General features: G+C 39.7%; 2 protein-coding genes across 2 annotated transcripts; one reads left to right on the forward strand and one right to left on the reverse strand.

The window, feature by feature from the left end:
- Nucleotides 1-113: 113 nt before the first annotated feature.
- On the reverse strand, nt 114-27,712 carry LOC133564876 (zinc finger protein 271-like). Its single transcript, XM_061919415.1, has 5 exons — nt 27,286-27,712; nt 19,839-20,829; nt 7,471-7,666; nt 5,727-5,820; nt 114-3,554 (listed from the first exon to the last, which is right to left on the reverse strand). The coding sequence occupies exons 1-5, from the start codon at nt 27,404-27,406 to the stop codon at nt 2,530-2,532; spliced, it is 2,427 nt and encodes an 808-aa protein (XP_061775399.1). The 5' UTR covers nt 27,407-27,712; the 3' UTR covers nt 114-2,529.
- Nucleotides 11,042-14,528, forward strand: LOC133564320 (zinc finger protein 33B-like). The gene is made up of 2 exons (XM_061918539.1): nt 11,042-11,508; nt 12,714-14,528. Exons 1-2 carry the CDS (start codon nt 11,325-11,327, stop codon nt 13,532-13,534), a joined length of 1,005 nt encoding a protein of 334 aa, XP_061774523.1. The 5' UTR covers nt 11,042-11,324; the 3' UTR covers nt 13,535-14,528.
- Nucleotides 27,713-27,839: the final 127 nt, after the last annotated feature.

Genomic DNA, 27,839 nt, shown 5'->3' on the forward strand with positions numbered 1-27,839 from the left:
ATACCTACCAAATAGGATACCACAAGGATTGTTTCTATTGGGCACACGCAGACATTCGTCACAGCATTTCCAAAAAAAAGTTGTAACATTTTCTACACAGCGGCACAGAGGAGCAGTGAGAGCCACAAGTATTTTATTGTCCACGCTGTTAATTATTCAAAAAATAAAAACTATGGTGCCAATAGAAGAAAAGGCACTGCAACAAAAGGCTTAGGCACAAAATCAAAAAACACACGAGGCAAACAGGCAGGCTGGAAGGAATAAACGTCATCATGCTGTTTGCAATGTATTTGCTTTACTTCACACGATTAATACTACATATAGTTCTTTTTGATTCCATTTGTCTTTTATTACTACTTTTACCACAACAACAGCACAGTGTCAGTTCCGCTTTTTTTCGAGTAACAGCATAGTGGATAACACTCCGGGAGAAATCGCGGTACTTCCTAAATGGTAAATGGTTTATACTTTTATAGCGCTTTTTTACCTTCAAGGTACTCAAAGCACTTTGAGGCCAATTCCACATTCAACCATTCATACACACATTTACTCACTGATGGCAGAAACTGGGATTGAAACAGGAACCCTCTAGCTCTACCACCTGAGTCACACCGTCCCATAGTTAAGTTAAAGTGCTATGGTGTTTATGTCATTAAAGACATCCACAGGAACAAAGGAGACTGCTAACAGGCTACTATCCTGCGCCGTGCTCCTGAACAGGAAAAAGCAGAAATGACGCACATTGCGAAAATAACGTTCTCCATGCATTGGCTAAACACGATAGTGGCACAAAGTGGAATTACAATAAATTCCACATCCCCAAATTTACTCATATTTTATTTATAATATATATATATTTATTTTTTCATCTCCTTTAGTGTTAAAAAATAAATATAAAGACAGAGTGTGATCAAGGGTGATTGGTCAAATTCAGAGAATACTTTCACCACACCTAGTGTGTGTGTGACAATCAATGGTACTTTAATGTTTAACTTAATTAGGGAAGATTGGGATTTTTTTCAACCAGTTTTCTTGTGGAATACCTGATACAGTTTAGCCCCACCCAAATCTGCCTCCAACGGCCCCGAGGTAAATTGAGTTAGAGACCCCTGGTCTAAGGGAATAGTACTTTTTGAGCTTTGTTCGTAAATGTGACTTAGTACTTAAAAGTACATCATAGCTTAGAACTATACGCTAGTTTTTATTGCAAATGGGAAAAGAACATATAACTGCTCAGTGGGCTTGTGGTTAGAGTGTCCGCCCTGAGATCGGTAGGTTAGGGGTTAAATCACCAAATGATTCCCGGGCGTGGCTACCGCTGCTGCTCATTGCTCTCCTGTGGAGATCGGTCAAATGCAGAGGGTCATTTAACTGCACCTAGTGTGTTTTACAATCATTGGCACTTTTACTTTAACAGTTGAAGTTGAACTTTTAGAATCTGCTGGAGCTATTTATTTAATTTATGTATGTAGTGTTTAGTTTTAATTATCCATCCATTTTCTACTACTTATTCCCTTTCAGGGTCGCGGGGGGCGCTGGTGCCTATCTCAGCTACAATTGGGCGGAAGGCGGGGTACACCCTGGACAAGTCGCCTCCTTATCGCAGGGCCAACACAGACAGACAGACAACATTCACACACACATTCACACACTAGGGCCAAGTTAGTGTTGCCAATCAACCTATCCCCAGGTGCATGTCTTTGGAAGTGGGAGGAAGCCGGAGTACCCGGAGGGAACCCACACATTCACGGGGAGAACATGCAAACTCCACACAGAAAGATCCCGAGCCTGGGATTGAACCCAAGACTGCAGGACCTTCGTATTGTGAGGCAGACGCACTAACCCCTCTTCCACCGTGAAGCTCTTAGTTTTAATTATTTTGAATTAATATTGTTTCATTAGGATTATATTTGGTATTAAGTTTAATTTATGTATTTTCTCCTTAATTTGGGTGTTTTGTGTCATTTAGGTTACTGTAAAAAAGTATATTGTGTGCAATTAACTAGTTCTGTAATGTTCCTGTGCCTTTATTTTGGTAATTAAATCTCTGACGTCATTTTCCTCTTGAAGCACGTCTTGTCAAAATAGCCCGTTTTCGATCAATTTTGGCAGCCAGCCTTGTGTGCCTTGATGACTAAATGTAAGTTTTGTCATACACATACAGCATATGAACAGAATCCCGTGCCTTGCTACTTGTGCACGTTTGGTGCATCGTATGCCAAGTCCCGATGTTTTGGGGTAAATTGAGATCATTAGAAATTAATATCAAAATATAATTTTTGTGAATGTATTATTCAATTATTTAATTTATATTTTTGTAATATTTAAATGACAATCGTGGCAACTTGAATTTCACACGTTTTGTAAAAATATATATATACACTTAATTTTAAACATAACTTGTGTTATGGTTACCTTTTTAGAAAGTAGAGTTTGATTCGACACTAGTGTCGGATATGTACACAATACAAAACCTTATTTGAGAACCGCTGATCATACAATAAACAAAATGTGTTTTTTTTTCCCCCCTCAAGTGTGTGTTTGTGTGTGTCTGTTTAAGCCATGTCTTTTAGAGAAACTTTTACCGCACAACGGACAAAGAAACGGTTTCTCTCCAGTGTGTATTCTGGTATGTTCCTCAAAATGTGACTTATGATAGAATCCTTTACCGCAAACTGAGCAGGTGAAAGGTTTCTCTCCAGTGTGCCCTCTCGTGTGTCGAGCCAGATCAGAACTGTGACCAAAATGTGCGTTGCACACTGAACAGAAAAAAGGTTGCTCAACATCGTGTATTCTGGTGTGTCTTTTTAAACCATCTTTTTTAGAGAATTTTTTACCACACACCGAGCAGAGAAAATGTTTCTCTCTCGTGTGTGTTCCCGCGTGTCTTTTTAAACCATCATTTTTAGAAAATCTTTTACCACACACAGAGCAAGAATAAGGTTTCTCTCCTGTGTGTGTTCTTGTGTGTGCTGTCAAATTTGCCTTCTGAAAGAATGTTTTACCACAAAATGAGCATGAAAAGGTTTTCTCTCCTGAGTGGATCTTCATGTGCATGTTGAGATTTCCCTTGTTGCTAAAGGTTTTGTCACACTGAAAACATTTCCAAGGCATGTTGTCAGTGTGATATACCATTTCAGCTTTAGAGTTTTCATCATCAGTGTCTGAAGAGTGTGACATTGTGTCAATATTATCTGATAGTGGAGCTACGATGGCTGCTTGTGATGCTCCGAAGTGGTCTCCATCAGCTTCTGTTATGTGTTGAGTAGTGGAGCCTGCAAACAGAACCTCCTGTCTTGTCTCTTCGTTTACACCATCGTCTTCATCATCTTCACTCTTCACAATGACACCAATCACTGAAAACTTGGTGACATCAACATCCTCCAGTCCTTTAGGAGGCTTTCCCTCCTGACTGATGCTGTTTTCCTCCTCTTCCTCTTTGATGTGAGGGAGTTCTTCAACTTCCTCTTTAATGTGAGGGGGCTGCGGCTTCTTCTGCTCCACTCTGAGGCTACGTTCTTGCTGCTCAGGGTGGAGATGTTCTTCACCAATGTCTGCAGGGCGCAAGAAGACAAACAAATTCTGTCTTTGGTAATAAGCCTTCTGGGTAATTTAGGATATACAGTCGTGCTCATAAGTTTACATACCCTGGGTGAATTTATGACTTATTGGCAATTCTTCAGAGAATATCAATGATAACACAAAAACCTTTTTTCCACTCATGCTTAATGGTTGTGTGAAGGTATTCATTGGCAAACAACTGTTTACTCTTTTTAAATCAAAATGACAAAAGAAAGTACCCAAATGACCCTGATCAAAAGTTTACATACTCCAGTGACTTTGATCTGATAACATGCACAAGAGTTGACACAAACATGTTTGAATGGCTAATCAAGGTTCCAATTCTCACCTGTGACATTTTTTATTTGTAATTAATGTGTGTGCAAGGTCAGTGAGTTTCTGGGCTTCTGACAGACCATTGCATCTTTCATCCAGTGCTGCACAGATGTCTCTGGATTCTGAGTCATGAGGAAGGCAAAATTGTCGTCAAAGGATCTGTGAAAAAAGGTATTTGAACTGCTTAAAATAGGAAAGGGGTATAAAAAGATATCCCAGGAATTGAGGACGCCAATCAGCAGTGTTCAAACGCTGATTAAGAAGAGGAAAATGAGGATTTTCAAATAGACCAGCAAAGATTACAGCCACAACTGCCAGGAAAATTGTTCGAGATGCAAAGAAAAATCCACAAATTACTTCAGCTGAAATACAGGACTCTATGAAAAATTTTGGTGTGGCTGTTTCAAGATGCACAATAAGGAGGCACTTGAAGAAAAGTGGGTTGCATGGTCGAGTCGCCAGAAGAATGCAATTTCTTCGCAAATGTCACAAAGTATCCCGTTTACATACACCAACCAGCACAGAGACAAGCCTCAAAACTTCTGGAACAAAGTAATTTCGAGTGATGGCTATATGTGTGATGATAATCTTTCATCCTTAAAAATTAGCACTATAGATCACTCTCAACAGTTCCTGAATGCTCTTAATAGGTGCAAAAATAAATTATTGTTTAAGAATGACAATAATTTTTTAAGCGTAAAATATAGACGACAATAAACAATAAGAAAACCTTCAGCGGTGTATCTTTCTGGAATTATAATCAATAATTAATTAAATCAGTAACGTGACAATGAGCTCTGAGTATTTATTTTTTAATGCACACTATGTCTTTAAACTTGGCATGTACAAGGTACAAAAACATACACCTGGGGATAGGTTGATTGGCAAAACTAAATTGGCCCTAGTGTGTGAATGTGAGTGTGAATGTTGTCTGTCTATCTGTGTTGGCCCTGTGATGAGGTGGCGACTTGTCCAGGGTGTAGCCCGCCTTCCGCCCGAATGCAGCTGAGATAGGCTCCAGCACCCCCCGCGACCCCAAAAGGGACAAGCAGTAGAAAATGAATGGGTGGATGTACAAGATGGCTAACAATGCAGCTAATGGGAATACATTACTCCGGACATTTGAAGGAATCAATAAAGTACAATCTATCTAAAGCCTTCTACAAAGACACCCAAAAAAACGCAAACAACACTATTTACATCTCGCGGCCTGAATATTGACCAAGTATTTGCGATATTGTTAGTATAAGCGCTAATGCAACAAACTATTTCCAGTGATGCTGTGATCACAGGAAGCTAACTAGCTTATGCTGCTATATTGACATATTGAGCAAGTGAGCTGCTGCGTCGCCTCTGAGCTGGTGAAAGCTAATTCTAGACTATAAATCATGCCTCTCCCCAGGATAGTAAAAGAATGTGGCTATAAACCGAAAAGTTGGTCAACTTTGACATTCAGCTAATACACGCAGATGGCGAGGTAGACACAAAAAGACGCCGATTTGCTGTACTTTGACCTTTCGTGAGGATTATAGACTTAGACAACCTTTAATGATCTACAAGGGAAATTGTTCAAAATTCAAAAATTATGATTAATTCTTCATCTAAACCCAAAGATATGAACATTCAATCAGTCGGCATCCAAGTGACAGCAAACATTGTACACTATGTGATTATTTTATTATGTCTTTAGTTTGTATTTCTTGTTTAGCACTTAGCAATACCGCTACATGATGTCACTTATGCCTGGTCTGTTTAACACATACAGTAGCTTCTAAAATGTGTAGATCATCCTATATATTCAGGCTAAAAAATATAACGTTCTGAATCACCGTGTGTCCTGAAGTAGTCGGTGTTTTCTCCCGTAGTCAGCCTCGAGTAGTAGGTTTGTTGTTGTTCAAGGGGAAAGCGAACATTGTAATGAGCCTGAGAAACGTACACACCGCTTAGTGCTTAAAATAACCAAAATATCTAATGTTACAAGTTATTATACATGTACATGTTACTACATCCATCCATCCATCCATTTCCTACTTCTTGTCCCGTTCGGGGTCGCGGCAGGTCGCTGGAGCCTATCTACAATACATTAATAATTACAGTGTGTATATAATTTGATAATGGAAATGTTTGGATGTTTTTAAGAGCGCTTTAGGCAAAAAAGAGCAATCAATCAATGTTTATTTATATAGCCCTAAATCACAAATGTCTCAAAGGACTGTACAAACCATTACGACTACGACATCCTCGGAAGAACCCACAAAGGGCAAGGAAAACTCACACTCCATGTTCCATATTTTGCTCACGTTTTTTTATGATTCTCTCACTATTATGTGAGATCCACTATGGACTGGACTCTCACAATATCATGCTAGATCCACTCGACGGCCATTGCACCGGTCGCCCTTTGGGGGTGGGATGTCCCCACATCTGTGGTCCTCTCCAAGGTTTCTCATTGTCCCATTGTGTTGAGTTTTTCCTTGCCCTGATGTGGGAATTGAACCAGGCATGTCGTTGTGGCTTGTACAGCCCTTTGAGACACTTGTGATTATAAATAAACATTGATTGATTGATTGATTGATGATTTAGAATGCATAGAAAAGGAAAATGTGTTCTTGTCTTACAAAAGAATTGTAAAAGACTCACAAAATTCCAAAAAAGTGCAGTTCCCCTTTCAATTCAGACAATATGCCTCAAATAAACGAGAAATGACCACAAAATAGACGAGAGTTGTATAGACAATGGCCGCACTTTTTGAGAGGAGATCTGCTTCCCTATAGTGAAAGTACGATTTAAATGTGGCAAATCATACGAACAAAACACAAAAGCCATACCTATTGTCAATGTAGCTGTCGATAGTGATACAAAAAAACGGAACTAGAAAGAAATGCAAACTGAATAACATTTTTCGTTGTTGATGTATTAACACATATTGCAAAATAAGCTTACTTCACTTGATCAAATAAGGTATGAAACGTAAATAGGCTATTAATATAAACATTGCAAAAATGAGCAGCTCTCTTTGTGGTTGGAGACACCTGGTATAGCAAACACAGATTGATCAACTACCACAATTAACACAACAATCAACCACAAATTATATTGACCACAATGTCACATAGATTTCGTGAATGTGTGAGCTGTGATAAACATCAATTACAAGCTCGTCTCGTATTTAAAAAAAAACAACCAGAAAATGTGGGGTCTTTGCTGACGATCTTTGCTTGTGCAGCCCTTCGAGACATTTTTGTGTACATTTTGATTAATTTATTGATTGAGAAAATATTCTCACAAAACACGTTGCATATACCTATAGACATTATATTTAGGAATCACGGCTGTCTTGAGTTTCCAATCATTTCTACAACCCCTTTTTTTCTGTGATAGAGTGATTGGAGCACCTGCTATGAAGGCGACTTGTCCAGGGTGTACACCACCTTCCGCCCAACTGCAGCTGAGATAGGCTCCAGCCGCCCCCCGCGACCCCAAAAAGGGACAAGCGGTAAAAAAAATGGATGGATGGATGGTAATAATAAAACATTAAGTTAATAAACATGCGAGGGTAAGAATGAAACAAACCTTCTGTGTGTGACACAACTTGATTTGTCTTGAAAACAGCGTCCAATTCATGTTGTTGCTCGTTCTCTTCTTTTGTTCGGGAATATTCCTCCTCGTACTCCGCAATCGTTCTTTCGCACATGTTTTGACACAATCACAACAATGTACACTCACACTTTGATCTCTGCGTAGCGATGTCCTGATCACTTCTGGCTCTCTTTGTTAGCAGCTAGCAGGCATAACGTCAAAGTGCACTTAGTCGACTATACGCGAATACAAAAAAAATCATTAGGGATTATTTACTCTAACACACGACATGAATGCCTACGCACAGTTAAAAAAACATCCATAATCGTAAGCGACAACAACAAGGCACAATCAGTCAACGCATGCGCATATTTACGTCACTTCCTTCCTCTCGCATTTTTATTTACTGTTTTATATAAAATAAAAAAAATGTGGGAAAAAAAACTATAATATAAAAATGGATAAGGGGCATTTAAACACAAGCATTATCAACCCCACCAATACAACCACTTTCACTATACTGGTGTAACCGAGAGTTTATAAATGTCGCCTATACTGTATAAAACTAAAAAATAACAAACAAGGAGTCTCCAGTTTTACACGAGGACCACTTTATTTTGTTTGCTTTTTTGAAACCTTTATGTATAAATTTCAACATTTACAAACAGTTGAGAAGTAATAATCAAAGTAAGTACAAAAACAGTACAAAACAGCGCCTGGGTGCTTTATTTCGTTTGCTTCCAAAACTCCGCTCCACCACACGTGTCACACCACTTTTGCTCTCAGCGCCTACAAAATAAGAGCTCAAGTCATACAATGTATGACAGGCAGATAACAGGAATTTAAAATCACAAAGAGGCAAGTCCATAAAAATAGGTTACACTTGAATTGAAGTGAATGACGATTAAAGGCATAACTGAAATCCAGTAAGACCATTTGTAATCAAATGTTATTTTTTAAACGAGTGAATTCTCTTAAATCTACAGCTGCAGGCCAAAAACGAGACTTTACAATTGTCAGAAACTTAAGTTACTTAAGTTAAAGAGTCTACCCTAGCCCTAACCCTAATTAAGGTTAAGGCTAGGGAAGACTCTTAGTTAATGGCTTAGCTGGTTGTACAATAAGGCCATGAAGAATAAGGCATTAAGAAGTAATGTAATTAATAGGTACTTAATAAGTATTAATTAACAGCCAATATGTTACTAATGTGCATGTTAATAAGCAACCAATTAATAGTTCATATGTTCCCCATACTAAAGTGTTTAAATATATACATATATATATATACATATATATATATATATATATATATATATATATATATATATATATATATATATATATATATAAATTGGATTATCCAGAGAATAGTGCTCGATACCGTGGTAGAGCGCAATAAGTATGTGTGGGAAAAATCACAAGATATATATATATATATATATATATATATATATATATATATATATATATATATATATAATGCTGACATATAGCATATACTATTTTTTAAAGGCCTACTGAAATGAGATTTTCTTATTTAAACGGGGATAGCAGGTCCATTCTATGTGACATACATAATCATTTCGCAATATTGCCAGATTTTTGCTGAAAGGATTTAGTAGAGAACATCGACGATAAAGTTCGCAACTTTTGGTCGCTAACAGAAAAGCCCTGCCTTTACCGGAAGTCGCAGACGATGACGTCACCCGTTGATGGCTCCTCACATCCTCACATTGTTTTTAATTGGAGCCTCCAACAAAAAGAGCTATTCAGACCGAGAAAACGACAATTTCCCCATTAATTTGAGCGAGGATGAAAGATTTGTGTTTGAGGAAAGTGATAGCGACGGACTACAAAAAAAACGTGATTGCATTGGGACGGATTCAGATGTTTTTAAACACATTTACTAGGATAATTCTGGGAAATCCCTTATCCTTCTATTGTGTTGCTAGTGTTTTAGTGAGTTTAATAGTACCTGATAGTCGGAAGGGTGTATCCACGGGTGCCTTGAAGCCAGTGTCTGATGGAAGTCGACGGCAGCTGTACAGACGGCACAAGCTCAGCTGATCTCCGGAAAGTGGCGACTTTTTACCACAATTTTCTCACCGAAAACTGCTGGTTGACATTTGGTCGGGTTACATGTTCGCTTGACCGCTCTGATCCATAGTAAAGCTTCACCTCCAGGAATTTTAAACAAGGAATCACCGTGCGTTTGTAATCTTTTGCAATTGAACAAATTGCAAAAGATTCAGCAACACAGATGTCCAAAATAATGTGTAATTATGCGGTTAAAGCAGACGACTTTTAGCTATGTGTGTACGCAGCGGTAGTATTTCCTAACAGTCAGTGACGTCACGCGTACACGTCAGCATTCCGCGACGTTTTCAACAGGAAACTTCGCGGGAAATTTAAAATTGCAATTTTGTATACTAAAAAGGCCGTATTGGCATGTGTCGCAAAGTTAATATTTCATCATTGACGTATAAACTATCAGACTGCGTGGTCTGTACAGTAGGTGGAGGTATATGCACCTTTCTGACGGTGGGTGCAGCCCACCGTAAACCCAAAACGAGAAGAACACATACAGCATTGAGAGGAGGCAAAAGAAATAGGAAGGAAGAAGACATTATTACTAGAATGAGATTAGGACATACATATCTAAATAATTCATTGACATTGATTGGGAAACATAATACAGGACTGTGTGACTGTTGCCATCAGGTAGAAAGTGTGGGACATGTTTTAATACAATGTAAGAAATACAATAGACGGATGAATGAATTGATTAATGTGGACCCCGACTTAAACAAGTTGAAAAACTTATTCAGGTGTTACCATTTAGTGGTCAATTGTACGGAATATGTACTGTACTGTGCAATCTACTAATAAAAGTGTCAATCAATCAATTAAAAAGGGAAATACTTGAAAATAATTTATCAAAAGAGTTGTTTAAGTTAGTAATGAAAGATATTTTAGGAATGCACTTGGAACACGTAGGATACAAAGCAATATACCGTATTTCCTTGAATTTCCGCAGGGCATATAGTATGAGTCTGCCTTGAATTACTGCCGGGTCAAACTCGCTTCCCAAAAGAATTAGCGCATGCTTAGTATTACCGCCTGGTCAAACTCGTGACGTCACAAGTGACACTTACTCTGTCATCATTTTCAAAATGTAGGAGGCATTTCAATACCGGTAATTTGAAATCACATAAAGGGAAGAAGATTAAGAGCTTTTCGGTAGGATTCAAGGTCCAAGCTTACATCACACTCACATTTTTACTGCATGCCTTTGGTAAGTGCCGGAACGAGAAGAGGTTTCAAAATAATTAGTGCGTGCTTACTTTTACCGCATGCCTTTGGTAAGCGCTGGAGTGAGAAGAGGTTTTAAATTAATTAGCACCCGGGCGGCAATTCATGGAAATGCGGTATACATATTTAAACAAGATTGGGTTAAATACAAAATATATAGAGAGGGGTTCCACCTCGGTCCACACTCCATTTCAGAAGATGGCGGTAATGCATTCCATGAGGATACTTGCCAACCGCCATTAAATAAAAGAAGAAGAACACAACAGCGCATGCGTCGGTCGCCATTTAGACAACTATCTTACAATACAGTTGACACGAAAATAAATAAAGCTAGCTGGACGACGTGATTATTGCATCGTTTGTTAAATTGTCGCCTCATATGTTGCCTTTTTTTTTGTAAATTGTTGTTAAGACAAACCTGCCTCAGTTGACTCAGAAGCTTCGGGCGAGCTTAGCTTGTTAGCTGTTAACAATAGAGACGCAGAAGTTAGCAACACGTCCTGTATGCAGAGATCGAGTGTTGTGATTGTGTGAACATGTGTAAAGTACAAGTGCTCAGAGCCCTGGTGAACCAGCGGCTGACGTCGGCTGTAGAAGAAATATTTGTTGAGTTAGAAAGAATGATCGCAGAGTACGAGAAGGAGATTTTTCGAATAAAAGAGGAGAACGAGCGACTGCTGGACGCTGTTTTCAAGCCTCGAATAGAGTCAAACAGATCAGGTGAGTCCTTCAATGCTTTCCATTTCTTCATCAACACTACTCCTTTGTATGTTTTCCTCGTTGAAGTCCATTTCTTTGTGTACTCTAGTGCAGTGGTTCTCAACCTTTTTTCAGTGATGTACCCCCTGTGAACATATTTTTAATTCAAGTACCCCCTAAAAAAAGCAAAGCATTTTTGGTTGGAAAAAAAAGAGATAAATAAGTAAAATACAGCACTATGTCATCAGTTTCTGATTTATTAAATTGTATAACAGTGCAACACATTGCTCATTTGTTGTGGTCTTTCTTGAACTATTTGGAAAAAAAGATATAAAAATAACTAAAAACTTGTTGAAAAATAAACAAGTGATTCAATTATAAATAAAGATTTCTACACATAGAAGTAATCATCAACTTAAAGTGCCCTCTTTGGGGATTGTAATTGAGATCCATCTGGATTCATGAACTTAATTCTAAACATTTCTTCACAAAAAAAGAAATCCTTAACATCAATATTTATGGAACTGTCCGCAAAAAATCTAGCTGTCAACACTGAATATTGCATTGTTGCATTTCTTTTCACAGTTGATGCACTTACATTCATACTTTGTTGAAGTATTATTCAATAAATATATTTGTAAAGGATTTTTGAATTGTTGCTATTTTTAGAATATTTTTGAAAAATCTCACGTACCCCTTGGCATATCTTCAAGTACCCCCAGCCGTTACTAGGGACAGCTCCAGGATTGTTTTCTCCCCCGGAGCTAAGGGCCTGTCAAAAACTAAAAATATGTGCTAGTTTTTATTGCAAATAAAATACTTTTTTTTTTTTTTGAGCTTTTTGCAAATGTCATGAAAATAATCAATTTTAGTTCTCAGGTTTTCAGTAAGTTAAGTTAAAGTAGGGTTGGGCGATGGGGCCTTTTTTTAATATCGCAATATTTTTAGGCCACATCGCGATACACGATATATATCTCGATATGTTGCCTTAGCCTTGAATTAACACTTGATACACATAATCATACCAGTATGATGATTCTATGTCCATCCATCCATCCATCCATTTTCTACCGCTTATTCGCTTTGGGTTCGCGGGAGGCGCTGGTGCCTATCTCAGCTACAATCAGGCGGAAGGCAGCGTACACCCTGGACAAGTCAGCCCCGTTTAACAATCTTAGTTACTTATCGTTTTCCAAAGCAACTGTTTGTCTTCTTATGTCCCGCAGACGCCAGCGAAGATAATGTTCCCCCTGAGCAGCAGGAGTGGAGTTTCAGGATGGAGCAAGAGTGGCCGGAGCCCCCTCACATTAAAGAAGAAAAGGAGGATCACAGCATCAATCAGGAAGGGGAACATTTGAAAGGACTGGAGGAGTTCCCAGTGATTCATGACCTTGTAAAAAGTGAAATTGACGAAGACAAAGATCAAAGTAAAGACCCAAGCAGCAGCTCAACTCAACACATGGCATCAGAAGCGGATGGCGACCACTTTGGAGCATCACAAGCAGACAGCCTCTTAGCTCCACTATCAGATAGTGACGACACAACGTCACACTCTGCTGACACTGATGATGACGACGACTCAGCAGATAAGACATGTCACACTAGCAACACACATTTCGAATGCTCTCACTGTGACAAAACCTATGGTAAAAAGGGTAATCTGAAAAGACATATGATATGTCACACTGGAGAGAAACATTTTCCTTGCTCAGTCTGTGGTAAAAGATTTTTTCATAAATCCCATTTAAAAGAACACACCAGAATACACACTGGAGAAAAACCTTTTCCTTGCTCTGTTTGTGGTAAAAGATTTACTAAAAAACACGGTTTAAAGAGACATATTAGAACACACACTGGAGAAAAACCTTTTCCTTGCTCCGTGTGTGGCAAAAGATTTACTAAAAAAGATGGTTTAACGAGACACACACGAACACACACTGGAGAGGAACCTTTCTCCTGCTTAGTTTGTGGTCAAAGGTTTTCTCAGAAGATAAGTTTGATTGGACACATAAGAACACACACTGGAGAATATCCACTGAATGCGTAACGACAACCCCTACCAATCCCTTACCGCTGTTTTGTTGCAGCTCCGCCCTGCAGTGAAATAGCGTGGACTTTTTACGAAATCCCCGCGAATCCGCACCTAATCACATGATTGCAAGTTGTACTAAAGCGGACCACAAACAATTTGTCCTGTCTTTTTCAGAGGAGCGAAAGCAAATAAACTAAGTCCTGCTATTTGAGATACATAATGGCTGTTGAACGGCAACACCACGGATCGTTCATCAATACCCGCCTGTTTGACTTAACTTGACTCGTAGAAATGATGACCGTTTCTCATTGCAGAATGACAACTTTTTTTTTGTTTTTTTTAGCAAGCAACAACAAAAGAGTAACATCATCCATCCTAGATCGCAATCAATGCTCGCTAACTACTCCCCTGCTTCCCTGGCCCCTGTATCAGCTTGTATTTGACACAGGCTCCCATATAGATGCCTGTGATAAATATTTTTAATTTTGGACCTCCAGAATCAGCATATCCTCATCCATTGGTGTCAACAAGGTGAAATTATGCCTGAAAACCTTTGACAAGTTGACTTTATGTCTGTCCCGACATGTTGAAGTGTAAAATACGATCCGCCTTGAAAATGGTGTATTTTATCTTGAAAGCAAACTGGATAATTTAGTTTGTGTTTTTGCATGACTTCCTGACCAACACAAGCAGATTTTAGCCAAATTGAATCACCATGTTGCGGCGACCGGCAAATATAGAAGCTTTGACTCATTGACTTGAATCAAATAGGGAAGAGTCTGCCGTCGTGTCAGCGCAGTTCCGCTGCCATACCGCATCCAGTAAAAATCCAGAGTGAAACTTTTTTAGGACACTTTCTGCACAATAAGGGAACTACAAGTAGACAAGACAATATTACTCTATAAAAAAAACAACAGTATTATTCAAGGTGAACTTAAAGGTTTTGTAGATCAAGATGTTAAGCTTACAGTAAGTAACTTCTGCAATAAACTTCTTTCTGCAAAATTCATGTTTTTTTGTCAAGTTCTTAATGACTGCAAAATCGTACATTCATTCCTGGGTGTACAACCAACCTGGGGTTCATTCCTGTGTTCCGAACCTTTGAACTAAATTCCAGATAAGGGCCAACGGCCTACATGGCAGCTGTTCACAATCCCACCAGATTGTAGCACCTTGCTGAAGTAAAGTGGACCACTGGACAAAGGCAATGAGAAACCAGGCCGATCTCCTCGCTGGAGAGGGTGTAGCGCGGTTGGGAGAATGGCCGTGCTAGTAACCTGAGGGTTCCTGGTTCAATCCCCACCTACTACCAACCTTGTCACGTCTTTTGTGTCCTTGAGCAAGACACTTCACCCTTGCTCCTGATGGGTCGTGGTTAGGGCCTTGCATGGCAAGTCCCGCCATCAGTATGTGAATGGGTGAATGTGGAAATAGTGTCAAAGCGCTTTGAGTAGCCCATTTTACCACGTTAAATGAGACAACCTCCAGGGTCCCAACTCTTTAAGATGGAGGGCAGACATTCTCTCATGTAACTGTAATTAAATAGTTGTGTATATATTTGGTTATCATTACACTTAACGCTCTCTGCCGTGACTGTAACCATCTGCGGTTATGTCACAAAAAAGCTAAAAAAAAGCCAAACAAATCTGCTCACACATGTTCATATGTCCAGTTCATAATGTGCGTTTCAAAAACGCTGGCTTATTAGTGACCCCCCAAAGCCCTAAAAAGTCTTCAGGCTCTGGAGCCTTTTCTTTTCAGGCACCAGTACTTTGGAATGCCCTAACGGCAATATTTAGAGATGCTACCTCTGTAGAAGAGTTTAAGTCCCTGAAAACTAATTTACAAACTCTAGTTTTTACAAACCCCGTTTCCATATGAGTTGGTAAATTGTGTTAGATGTAAATATAAACGGAATACAATGATTTGCAAATCATTTTCAACCCATATTCAGTTGAATATGCTACGAAGACAACATATTTGATGTTAAAACTGATAAACATTTTTTTTTTTGCGAATAATCATTAACTTTAGAATTTGATGCCAGCAACACGTGACAAAGAAGTTGGGAAAGGTGGCAATAAATACTGATAAAGTTGAGGAATGCTCATCAAACACTTATATGGAACATCCCACAGGTGTGCAGGCTAATTGGGAACAGGTGTATGCCATGATTGGGTATAAAAGCAGCTTCCATGAAATGCTAAGTAATTCACAAACAAGGATGGGGCGAGGGTCACCAATTTGTGAGCAAATTGTCGAACAGTTTTAGAACAACATTTCTCAACAAGCTATTGCAAGGAATTTTAACATCTGAGGTCCGTAAAATCATCAAAAGGTTCAAAGAATCTGGAGAAATCACTGCACGTAAGCGATGATATTACAAAACTTTGATCCCTCAGGCGGTACTGCATCAAAAACCGACATCAGTGTGTAAAGGATATCACCACATGAGCTCAGGAACACTTCATAAAACCACTGTTAGTAACTACAGTTGGTCGCTACATCTGTAAGTGCAAGTTAAAACTCTACTATGCAAAGCGAAAGCCATTTATCAACAACACCCAGGAACGCCCCTGGCTTCGCTGGACCCGAGCTCATCTAAGATGGACTGATGCAAAGTGGAAAATTGTTCTGTGGTCTGACGAGTCCACATTTGAAATTATATTTGGAAACTGTAGATGTGGTGTCCTCCGGAACAAAGTGGAAAATAACCATCCGGATTGTTACAGGCACAAAGTTAAAAAGCAAGCATCTGTGACGGTACCGGGGTGTATTAGTGCCCAAGGCATGGGTAACTTACACATCTGTGAAGGAACCATTAATGCTGAATGGTCCATACAGGTTTTGGAGCAACATCTGTTGTCATCCAAGCAACGTTATCATGGACGCCCCTGCTTATTTCAGCAAAACAATGCCAAGCCACGTGTTACAACAGCATGGCTTCGTAGTAAAAGAGTGCGGGTACTTTCCTGGCCCGCCTGCAGTCCAGACATGTCTCCCATCGAAAATGAGTGGCACATTATGAAGCGTAAAATACGACAACAAGACCATGAACTGTTGAACAACTTAAGCTGTACATTAAGCAGGAATGGTAAATAATTCCACTTTCAAAGCTTCAACAATTATTTCCTTAGTTCCCAAACGTTTATTGAGTGTTGTTAAAAGAAAAGGTGATGTAACACAGTGGTGAACATGCCCTTTCCCAACTACTTTGGCACGTGTTGCAGCCATGAAATTCTAAGTTAATTATTATTTGCAAAAAAAAAAAAAGTTTATGAGTTTGAAGATGAAATATCTTGTCTTTGTAGTGCATTCAATTGAATATGGGTTGAAAAGGATTTGCAAATCATTGTATTCCGTTTATATTTACATCTAACACAATTTCCCAACTTAAATGGAAACAGGGTTTGTAGATGGACCCCTCTTTTAGACCAGCTGTTGTTGTGCCGTTTTTCTCTGGTAGAAAATACCACGTGGCCATGGATAATTTTTGGAGATGTACCTGTCTTAATGCGATGCCACCTGACCCAAGTTTTGACCTGCGATGGATTATTCTTCCATGCACACCTGTGAACATCCCTGTGTAGCTGTCCTGGCTGAGCCTGGAAGTAAACGGTAAATGGGTTGTACTTGTATAGCGCTTTTATACCTTGAAGGCACTCAAAGCGTTTTGACACTATATCCACATTCACCCATTCACACACACATTCACACACTGATGGCGGGAGCTGCCACGCAAGGCGCTAACCAAGACCCATCAAGAGCAAGGGTGAAGTGTCTTGCTCAAGGACACAACGGAAGTGACTAGGTTGGTAGAAGCTGGAAATTGAACAAGGAACCCTCAGGTTGCTGGCACAGCAACTCTCCCAACTGCGCCACACCGCCCCATGCAGTTTGTATAGTGAAGAAGTGTTCGTCATAAGAAACAATGTAAACATGAATAATTAGTTCTACTGAAGACAAAACTCCCTATTTTGGTAAAAAAAAATAATGAAAAGCACATTTTGAAGACGCTATAATGTGTACATATACTGAGTATACATATATATATACATATATATATACATATATATATATATGTATATATATATAAATAATTGTATGTATTCATATATATATATATATATACATATATATATATATACACAAACCCCGTTCCAATATGAGTTGGTAAATTGTGTTAGATGTAAATAAAACGGAATACAATGATTTGCAAATTCTTTTCAACCCATATTCAGTTGAATGCAATACAAAGACAAGATATTTAATGTTCAAACTCATAAACTTTATTTTTTTTGCAAATAACAATTAACTTAGAATTTCATGGCTGCATTGTGTGCCAAAGTAGTTGGGAAAGGGCATGTTCACCACTGTGTTACATCACCTTTTCTTTTAACAACACTCAATAGACGTTTGGGAACTGAGGAAACTAATTGTTGAAGCTTTGAAAGTAGAATTCTTTCTCATTCTTGTTTTATGTAGAGCTTTAGTCGTTCAACAGTCCAGGGTCTCCGCTGTCGTATTTTATGCTTCATAATGCGCCACACATTTTCCATGGGAGACAGGTCTGGACTGGAGGCGGGCCAGGAAAGTACCCGCACTCTTTTACTACAAAACCACGCTGTTGTAACACGTGGCTTGGCATTGTCTTGCTGAAATAAGCAGGGGCGTCCATGATAACGTTGCTTGGATGACAACAGATGTTGCTCCAAAACCTGTATGGACCATTCAGCATTAATGGTGCCTTCACAGATGTGTAAGTTACCCATGCCTTGGGCACTAATACACCTCCATACCATCACAGCTCCTGGCTTTCGAACTTTGCGCCTATAACAATCCGGATGGTTATTTTCCTCTTTGTTCTGGAGGACACCACGTCCACAGTTTCCAAATATAATTTGAAATGTGGACTCGTCAGACCACAGAGACCATTTTCCACTTTGCATCAGTCCACCTTAGATGGGCTCGGGCCCAGCAAAGCCAGCGGCGTTCCTTGGTGTTGTTGATAAATGGGTGTTGCTTTGCATAGTATAGTTTTAACTTGCACTTACAGATGTAGCAACCAACTGTAGTTACTGACAGTGGTTTTATGAAGTGTTCCTGAGCCCATGTGGTGATATCCTTTACACACTGATGTCGGTTTTTGACGCAGTACCGCCTGAGGGATCGAAGGTCCATAATATCATCGCTTACGTGCAGTGATTTCTCCAGATTCTTTGAACCTTTTGAAGATTTTACGGATTGTAGTTGGTAAAATCCCTTAATTCTTTGCAATAGCTCGTTGAGAAATGTTGTTCTAAAACTGTTGACAATTTGCTCACAAATTGGTGACCCTCGCCCCATCCTTGTTTGTGAATTACTTAGCATTTCATGGAAGCTGCTTTTATACCCAATCATGGCACTCACCTGTTCCCAATTAGCCTGCACACCTGTGGGATGTTCCACATAAGTGTTTGATGAGCATTTCTCAAATTTATCAGTATTTATTGCCACCTTTCCCAACTTCTTTGTCACGTGTTGCTGGCATCAAATTCTAAAGGTAATGATTATTTGCAAAAAAAATTGTTTTTATCAGTTTAAACATCAAATATGTTGTCTTTGCAGCATATTTAACTGCATATGGGTTGAAAATGATTTGCAAATCATAGTATTCCGTTTATATTTACATCTGACACAATTTCCCAACTCATATGGAAATGGGGTTCATATATATATATCAAATCAACATAACATGGGAGTCATGACTCGACAATGTCTTATTTATCCAAATAACACCTTTGGTAGTCTCCAAAACGTTAACAACCTCATTCAATAACTTGGCTTCCCGATGGACTGGACTCCTACATTATCTATTAATGTAAATAATTATATCCACTCCACATCCATACAGCTGATCACTCTGGAAGGAGGTTCCCACATCTGCGGTTTCTTCTTTTTCCCCAACTGAGGTCTTTAGAGTGTTTCCTTGACCAGATGTGGGTTTGGATATGGGATGTCTTTGTGAATTTGTAAAGCCATTTGAGACACTTGGGATTAAGAGATGTACATTTTGATATAATAGTAAAAGAAAGTATATGTACACGTACGACATGCTCACACATTTACATGATGAATTCTTAAGAATTGGAATACTGTCACGCCACAACCCCAAGTCTTAATTTTCCAGCAACTAGTTTAGAATAACACACAATATTTTCACATGAACCAACAAGTTATTTTATTGCATTTTGAATGCACACACACAAGATTGATGTCACATGACGTTATGTTTGATGTTTTTGGAAAGTCAATCAAAGTCTTGAGTTCATTTCAAGTCCTATTGCTGTTCTCACCAGCACACTTGTGTTTGTTAACCTGATACTTATAAAAGAAGCTCTCATCACACACACTGCAACTCAACACTTTCTCCCCAGTGTGTCTTCTTGTGTGTGCCATCAAATTTGTATTCCGAGTAAATCTTTTCCCGCAGACCGAACAGGGAAAAGGCTTCTCACCCGTGTGCGCTCGGATATGTGTTTTCAAACTTTGACTTTGAGAAAATCTTTGACCGCACACCGAGCAACCAAAGGGTTTCTCTCCGGTGTGTCCTCTCATGTGTCGAACCAACGCTGAGCTTTGACGGAAATCTTTGTTGCAGATTGAGCAGGAAAATGGTTTCTGCCCAGTGTGTGTTTTCATGTGACTTGTTAATTGTGTCTTATAAGTAAAACTTTTCCCACAAACCAAGCAGATAAAAGGTTTTTCACCCGTGTGTATTCGTGTGTGGTTAACCAGCGCTGAAACATCATGAAAACCTTTGTTGCAGATTGAGCAGGAGTATGGTTTTTCCCCAGTGTGCGTTCTTATGTGTCTTGTCAGGTAATCCTGTCGGGAGAATCTTTTGTTGCAGACTAAGCAAGCAAAAGGTTTTTCTCCAGTGTGCCTTCTCATGTGTCTTATCAAAAAAGCCTTGGCACTAAAAGTTTTGTCACACTGAGAGCATTCCCAGTGTGTGTTGTCAGTGTGACAACTCATATCATCTTTAGAGTCTTCATCATCAGTGTCAGCGGAGTGTGACGTTGTGTCATCACTATCTGACAGTGGAACTAAGCGGTTGTCTGCTTGTGATGCACCACACTGGTCTCCCTCAGCTTCTTTGTCTTCACTCTTCACAATGACACCAATCAGTGGAAACTCCTCCAGTCCCTCGAGTTGCTCTCCCTCCTGACTGATGCTGTGCTCCTCCTCTTCCTCTTTTATGTGGCGGGGCTTTGGCTCATCCTGCTCCACCGTGGAGCTCCACTCCTGCTGATATTCTTCATGGACGTCTACAGGACACAAGAAGACAACCACGTGCTTCAGAAAAACAGTATGTAACTAAAACTGTTAAGAGACAATGTAAGCATTTTATGGATGCACAATATATGTTTTGAAGCCGATACAGTACAGATAACATTCTGCTTTTAGAGACAGATATCTTATTAATATCTACTATTTTTTCAATTCAGATTTAGTTTGTGTACACATTTTGTGAGGCTGGCTTTTTAAATGCCAACATAGCTAGGAATGGGTCCCCTTCACATACAGTTTCAATTTCTGCTCCCTGCCAATCAATACTGATACTCAAAAGTACCAATTTTCAGTACTTTTCTGTGTTGATGTGAAATGTTGATTTGTAAAATAATACAATGTATTTTATTTGTTTAATATTTAACACTGAGACGATAATGATAACTTTGTTGCCTAGTTGTTATATCATGTTTTCTTAGACTCTTTTGCAAGTATGCATTCATTTTATTTTGTCCTAGTGTAGCCATAGTCAGGAAGTAGTCTTTGCCATTAAGTTGAATGTGCCATTCTTGTCTTTTGTCGAGCCCTTACTGAAAGTATGTATGTTTGTAACATCCCTAATGCTAAACCAGTCGGGATGTTTCGAACATGGTTTTATGATGCCGATTCCGACACCGATCATTCATGAGTGACATCGACTGATGCCAATCACATGTATTAACTATACTTTTTTAAATATTAGTGGTGCATGAGTGCTATTGACAGTTTAATAATATCAACACAATATTTACAGTAATTCCTTATTTTCTTGCTCTGTATGTAATATGTTCAGCCTCATCTTCCAGTGACATTATATATATATATATATATATATATATATATATATATATATATATATATATATATATATATATATATATATATATATATGTATATATATTACGAGTTATGAGACCACTTTCTTGTGGTCCACATAACATGTTATGGCGGTTCTTTGGTCAAAATGTTGCATGAATGGATTTACAGACTCTCTTCAAGATATATCGTTTTGTGGGCGGTCTTTTTTTGTGCCTCCACTTTGACTGCGTTTTCTCCCCGCCAGCCATGTTGTAGTTTTTAACGCTTCCATATGGAGTCTACTGATAGATATAAGTTAGAACTAAACGCTACATTGTTTAGGGCAGGGGTCGGCAACCTTTACTACTCAAAGAGCCATTTTGACCCGTTTCACAAAATAAAGAAAACAATGGGAGCCACTAAACTCTTTTGAAATTTATAATGAAACAACACTGCATACAGAGGGTTTTTTTCTGCTTTGTGCTATGTATAAACCAGGGGTCTCAGACATGCGGCCCGCAAATTAATATGAAAATGTAATGTTAGTGCGGCCCGCGAGTTTTGTATGAATGCATCTTGACAGCATCACACTTAACAACCCTCCCAATCCTTCCGGGAGACTACCGAATTTCAGAGTGATTATTCTCTCGAATATCAGCTTATTCTCTCCCAGACAATAATAATAAAAGCGTGCCATCGTGGCACTACTAATAGCGCCTTCTATAACCTGTGCAATCAGCTTGCCAGCCCAGTCAGGGTTAGGGTTAGGATTCTGGGTATTTGTTCTGTTGTGTTTATATTGTGTTACGGTTAGGATGTTCTCCCGAAATGTGTTTGTCATTTTTGTTTGGTGTGGGTTCACAGTGTGGTGCATATTAGTAAGAGTGTTGAAGTAGTTTATATCACAACCCTCAGTGTGACCTGTATGGGTGTTGAACAAGTATGCCTTGCAGTCACTGACGTGTATTAACAAAGACCACATCACATACTTCATGTGACCAGCTAGCACGCAGGTAGCACTGGGTAAAAGCGGGCGCGATGACATGGTTGAGAGGTCGGCACGCAGATAGAACGATGTTAAAGCGGGCACCACGACATGTTTAAGAGGACGTTAAACACGTTGCTATCACAGCACGCCCTCTATATTTTTGTCAGGGTGAAAATCGGAGAAAGCTTATCCTGGGAGAGGCACTGAAATCTGGAAGCCTCCTGGAAAAATCGGGGGTGTCGGCAAGTATGCAGCTGAGCCACATCAGAGTGATCAAAGAGCCGCATGCGGCTCCGGAGCCGTGGGTTGCCGACCCCTGGTTTAGAACATTGCATCAATGGAGGATGTATTTGCATGTACGAGCTAGTCTGGCCCACAACAAGGTGATAAAGAAAAATAAGGAACTCATTGATTACAACATAAGGACTACAATGGCAGTCTTGCGAAAAGCTCTTCTGGTACAACTTTACCATATGAGGAGATATCTGCCAATGACATCAATTGGAAAAATGTCACAAATGAGGAAAATTCCAAATGGCTAATTTAGAGGAAGTACGAAAGAAGGCAAATTGTTTTATAAATATCTCCACCATACCAAAATCAATAAATATTATCTAGAGACAGTCTGCTAGAATAATAATAATAATAATAATAATAATGGATTAGATTTATATCGCGCTTTTCTATTGTTAGATACTCTAAGCGCTCACTGAGAAGTGGGAACCCATCATTCATTCACACCTGGTGGTGGTAAGCTACAACTGTAGCCACAGCTGCCCTGGGGTAGACTTACGGAAGCGTGGCTGCCAGTTTGCGCCTACGGCCCCTCTGACCACCACCTGTCATTCATTCGTCATTCATTCACCGGTGTGAGCGGCACCGGGGGCAAAGGGTGAAGTGTCCTGCCCGAGGACACAACGGCAGCGACTTTGATGTCCATAGGTGGGAAGCGAACCTGCAACCCCTCAGGTTTCTGGCACGGCGGCTCTACCCACTACGCCATGCCGCCCCATAACATAATCCTGTTTGCCCGCCAAATGCTTGAGCCGGTGCAACTGGACGTGATGTCATGTGCCACGATATTATTGCAATATGGTACCATTGCGCTTTACGTGAAACAGTGCCTGTTAGTATTTGCGTGTTACCTATTAAAGTACTGATTTTGGTACTGAACGCTAGTGGTAGTTATGCTGCCGTCACAGGTGGCTGATAAGGTTTGGTGTGTTGAAGCCAGAAGTGTTTTTTTACCTCCTTGGTAGGATATGTACAGCGAGCGGTTTAGAACATTGCATCAATGGAGGATGTATTTGCATGTACGAGCTAGTCTGGCCCACAACAAGGTGAAAGCATAAGAACAAGTATATTCATTTGAATATTTACATTTGATTATTTACAATCCGGGGAGGTGGGATGTGGTGGAGGGAGAGTGTTAGTCTCAGGTTGTAGCTGTCTGGAGGTGTTGTTTTAGATAGGTTTTGAAAGAGGATATAGATGCACTTTCTTTTACACCTGTTGGGAATGCATTCCATATTGATGTGGCATAAAAGGAGAACGAGTTAAGACCTTTGTTAGATCGGAATCCGGGTTTGATGTAGTTTGTGGAGCTCCCCATGGAGTTGTGGTTATGGCGGCCATTTATGTTCTGGAAGTAGTTTGACATGTACTTCGGTATCAGGGAGGTGTAGCGATTTCTATAGTGCAAGTTGTTTTACTCTGTCCTCCACCCTGAGCCAGCCTACTTTGGAGAAGTGGGTAGGAGTGAGGTGTGATCTGGGGTGGAGGTCTAGAAGTAACCTGACGAGCTTGTTCTGGGATGTTTGGAGTCTAGATTTGAGGGTTTTGATGGTGCTGGGGTACCAGAGCGTGCTTGCGTAATCGAAAAGGGGTTTAAAGAGAGTTCCCGCTAGAATCTTCATGGTGCTTTTGTTGACCAGAGAGGAGATTCCGTAGAGAAATCGTGTTAGTTGGTTGACCTTTTTGATTACCTTGGTTGCCATTTTATCACAGGGAAGATTAGCCTTTAGAATAGAACCTAGGTAGGTGACCTCATCTTTCCTGGTGATAACAATGTCACCCACTTTTATAGTGAAGTCACTGACTTTCTTAAAGTTGATGTGGGACCCAAATAGGATGGATTCCGTTTTACCTAAGTGTATGGATAGCTTGTTGTCAGCGAGCCAGGTGCAAATTCTACAGAGTTCGGCACTGAGGATTTTTTCCACCTGTGATTTGTCCTTGCCGGATACCAGCAGGGCTGAATCATTCGCAAACAGAAACAATTCACCGTCGCTACCATACAAATGACATTGATTGCAATGAAATTTTCGTTGTACTTGTGCAATGACAATAAAAACCTATCCTATTCAATGTACGTGTTGATAACACTTAAAGGCCTACTGAAACCCACTACTACCGACCACGCAGTGTGATAGTTAATATATCAATGATGAAATCTTAAAGGCCTACTGAAATGAGATTTTCTTATTTAAACTGGGATAGCAGGTCCATTCTATGTGTCATACTTGATCCTTTCGCGATATTGCCATATTTTTGCTGAAAGGATTTAGGAGAGAACATTGACGATAAAGTTCGCAACTGTCGGTGTTAAGAGAAAAGCCCTGCCTTTACCGGAAGTCGCAGACGATGTTGTCCCAAGTGTGGGAGCTCCTCACATATTCACATTGTTTTTAATGGGAGCCTCCAACAAAAAGTGCTTTTCGGACCGAGAAAACGACAATTTCCCCATTAATTTGAGCAAGGATGAAAGATTCATGTTTTGAGGATATTGATAGCGACGGATTAGAAAAAAAAAAAAAACGAGTTAAAAAAAAAACGCAAATGCATTGGGACGGATTCCGATGTTTTTAAACACATTTACTAGGATAATTCTGGGAAATCCCTTATTTTTCTATTGTGTTGCTAGTGTTTTAGTGAGTTAAACAGTACTTGATAGTCGGAAGTGTGTGTCCACGGCCGGGTGTTGACGCCAATGTGTCAGGGAAGTCGACGGCAGCTTCATGGACGGCCCAAGCTCAGCTTTTCTCCGGTAAGAAGCGGCTTTTTAACCACAATTTTCTCACCGAAACCTGCTGGTTGACATTTGGTCTGGATCCATGTCCGCTTGACCGCGCTCTGATCCATAGTAAATTTTCACCTCCGGGACTTTTAAACAAGGAATCACCGTGTGTTTGTGTGGCTAAAGGCTAAAGCTTCCCAACTCCATCTTTCTACTTTGACTTCTCCAATATTAATTGAACAAATTGCAAAAGATTCAGCAACACAGATGTCCAAAATACTGTATAATTATGCCGTTAAAGTAGACGACTTTTAGCTGTGTGTGTGCGCAGCGCTCATACTTCCTAAAAACCCGTGACGTCTTGCGTACACGTCATCATTACACAACGTTTTCAAGACGAAACTCCCTGGAAATTTAAAATTGTAATTTAGTAAACTAAAAAGGCCGTATTGGCATGTGTTGCAATGTTAATATTTCATCATTGATGTATAAACTATCAGACTGCGTGGTGGGTAGTTGTGGGTTTCAGTAGGCCTTTAACATTGCAACACATGCCAATACGGCCTTTTTAGTTTACTAAATTGTAATTTCAAATTTCGCGCGAAGTATCCTGTTGAAAACGTCGGTATGATGACGCGTGCGTTTGACGTCTCAGATTGTAGCGGACATTTTTTTCCAGCCCGATCCCAGCTATAAGTCGTCTGCTTTAATCGGATGATTACACATAATTCTGGACATCTATGTTGCTGAATCTTTTGCAATTTGTTCAATTAATAATGGAGAAGTCAAAGTAGAAAGATGGAGGTGGGAAGCGGTGTATTGCAGCTGCCTTTAGCAACACAAACACAGCCAGTGTTTCCCTGTTTACGTTCCCGAAGGTGAAGCTTTACTATGGAACATAGCGGTCAAGCGAAGATGGTTCCCGACCACATGTCAACCGGCAGGTTTCGGTGAGAAAATTGTAGTAATAAGTCGGCTCTTACCGTAGACATGTCGAAGAGGCAGCTGTGACTCTTTTGCTTCCTCCGTGGCTTCCCTCAGAGACGGCGGTCACCACACCCCTCCGACTTTCAGGTACGACAGTATAATCTCACTACAACACTAGTAACACAATAAGCATATATGGGATTTTCCAGAATTATCCTCGTAAATGTGTCTAATAACATCTGAATCGCTCCCACTGCCCTGTCTTTTTTTTTTTTTGTCCTTCCCTCTCACTATCCTCATCCACAAATATTTCATCCTCGCTCAAAATCAATGGGGAAATCGTCACTTTCTCGGTCCGAATCGCTCTCGCTGCTGGTGGCCGTGATTGTAAACGATGTGAGGAGCTCCACAACCTGTGATGTCATGCGCACATCGTCTGCTACTTCCGGTACAGAAAAGGCTTTTTTATTAGCGACCAAAAGTTTCGAACTTTATCGTGGATGTTCTCTACTAAATCCTTTCAGCAAAAATACGGCAATATCGCGAAATGATCAAGTATGACACATAGAATGGACCTGCTATCCCCGTTTAAATAACAACATCTCATTTCAGTAGGCCTTTAAGAGGCGCTGAGATCCAGGATTTTTACGTATAATATAACATACAGCGTAGCAAAATGATGAAATATGAAGTTAGTAAACATGTTAAAATAAGAATTCCACTAACCTGCTCCGTGTAATGTTGGATGTTTCTTTAAAAAGGGGTCCAGTAGTTGACGTTGTAGCTCGTTGTCCTCTTTTGTTCGAGAAAGTTGTTCCTCGTACTCGGCTGTCGTAGTTTCGCACATTTTTCCACACAATCACAACACTTCTTTGCCGATCTTTATGTTGATCACTTCCGCGTCTTGTAAGCAGCTAACAAGCTAAACTAGCCTTAGGAGCGTCAACCGCTCTGATTGATATATCCCGATAAAAACAATTGCAACAATTTACTCTATTTCACGGCCTATTTGTGTACGTCCACGCACGGATTAAGAACACAGAACAAAAATGACCACAATATATTTTTTCGTCAAACGCCATCTTGCTTTTACATTTTTTTTTCTCTGACATGCTTCACCAGTGTTGCCAGGTGCAAAATGACAAGTTATCGTACCAGACCTTACATTATGCTATATAAAGAGAAATAATTCGACTTGACGTTGCTCGGGACCTACTGTTACTGCAAAAAAAAAAAATACTATGGACCGTGTACATTACTGATTAATGTGTAGTCATACA

The sequence above is a fragment of the Nerophis ophidion genome, linkage group LG13 (assembly GCF_033978795.1).
Source record: "Nerophis ophidion isolate RoL-2023_Sa linkage group LG13, RoL_Noph_v1.0, whole genome shotgun sequence".
Lineage (NCBI taxonomy): Eukaryota > Metazoa > Chordata > Actinopteri > Syngnathiformes > Syngnathidae > Nerophis > Nerophis ophidion.

What these genes read in the sequence shown, in the direction of transcription:
- LOC133564320 (XM_061918539.1), top strand. Translation starts at nt 11,325, where the DNA reads ATGTGTAAAGTACAAGTGCTCAGAGCCCTGGTGAACCAGCGGCTGACG. An exon ending in AATAGAGTCAAACAGATCAG is followed by an intron (nt 11,509 to 12,713) that starts GTGAGTCCTTCA and finishes TATGTCCCGCAG; the next exon opens with ACGCCAGCGAAGATAATGTT.
- LOC133564876 (XM_061919415.1), bottom strand. Translation starts at nt 27,406, where the DNA reads ATGTGCGAAACTACGACAGCCGAGTACGAGGAACAACTTTCTCGAACA. An exon ending in TCCAACATTACACGGAGCAG is followed by an intron (nt 20,830 to 27,285) that starts GTTAGTGGAATT and finishes TGTGTCCTGTAG; the next exon opens with ACGTCCATGAAGAATATCAG. An exon ending in GCTGGTGAGAACAGCAATAG is followed by an intron (nt 7,667 to 19,838) that starts GACTTGAAATGA and finishes CTGCTAACAAAG; the next exon opens with AGAGCCAGAAGTGATCAGGA.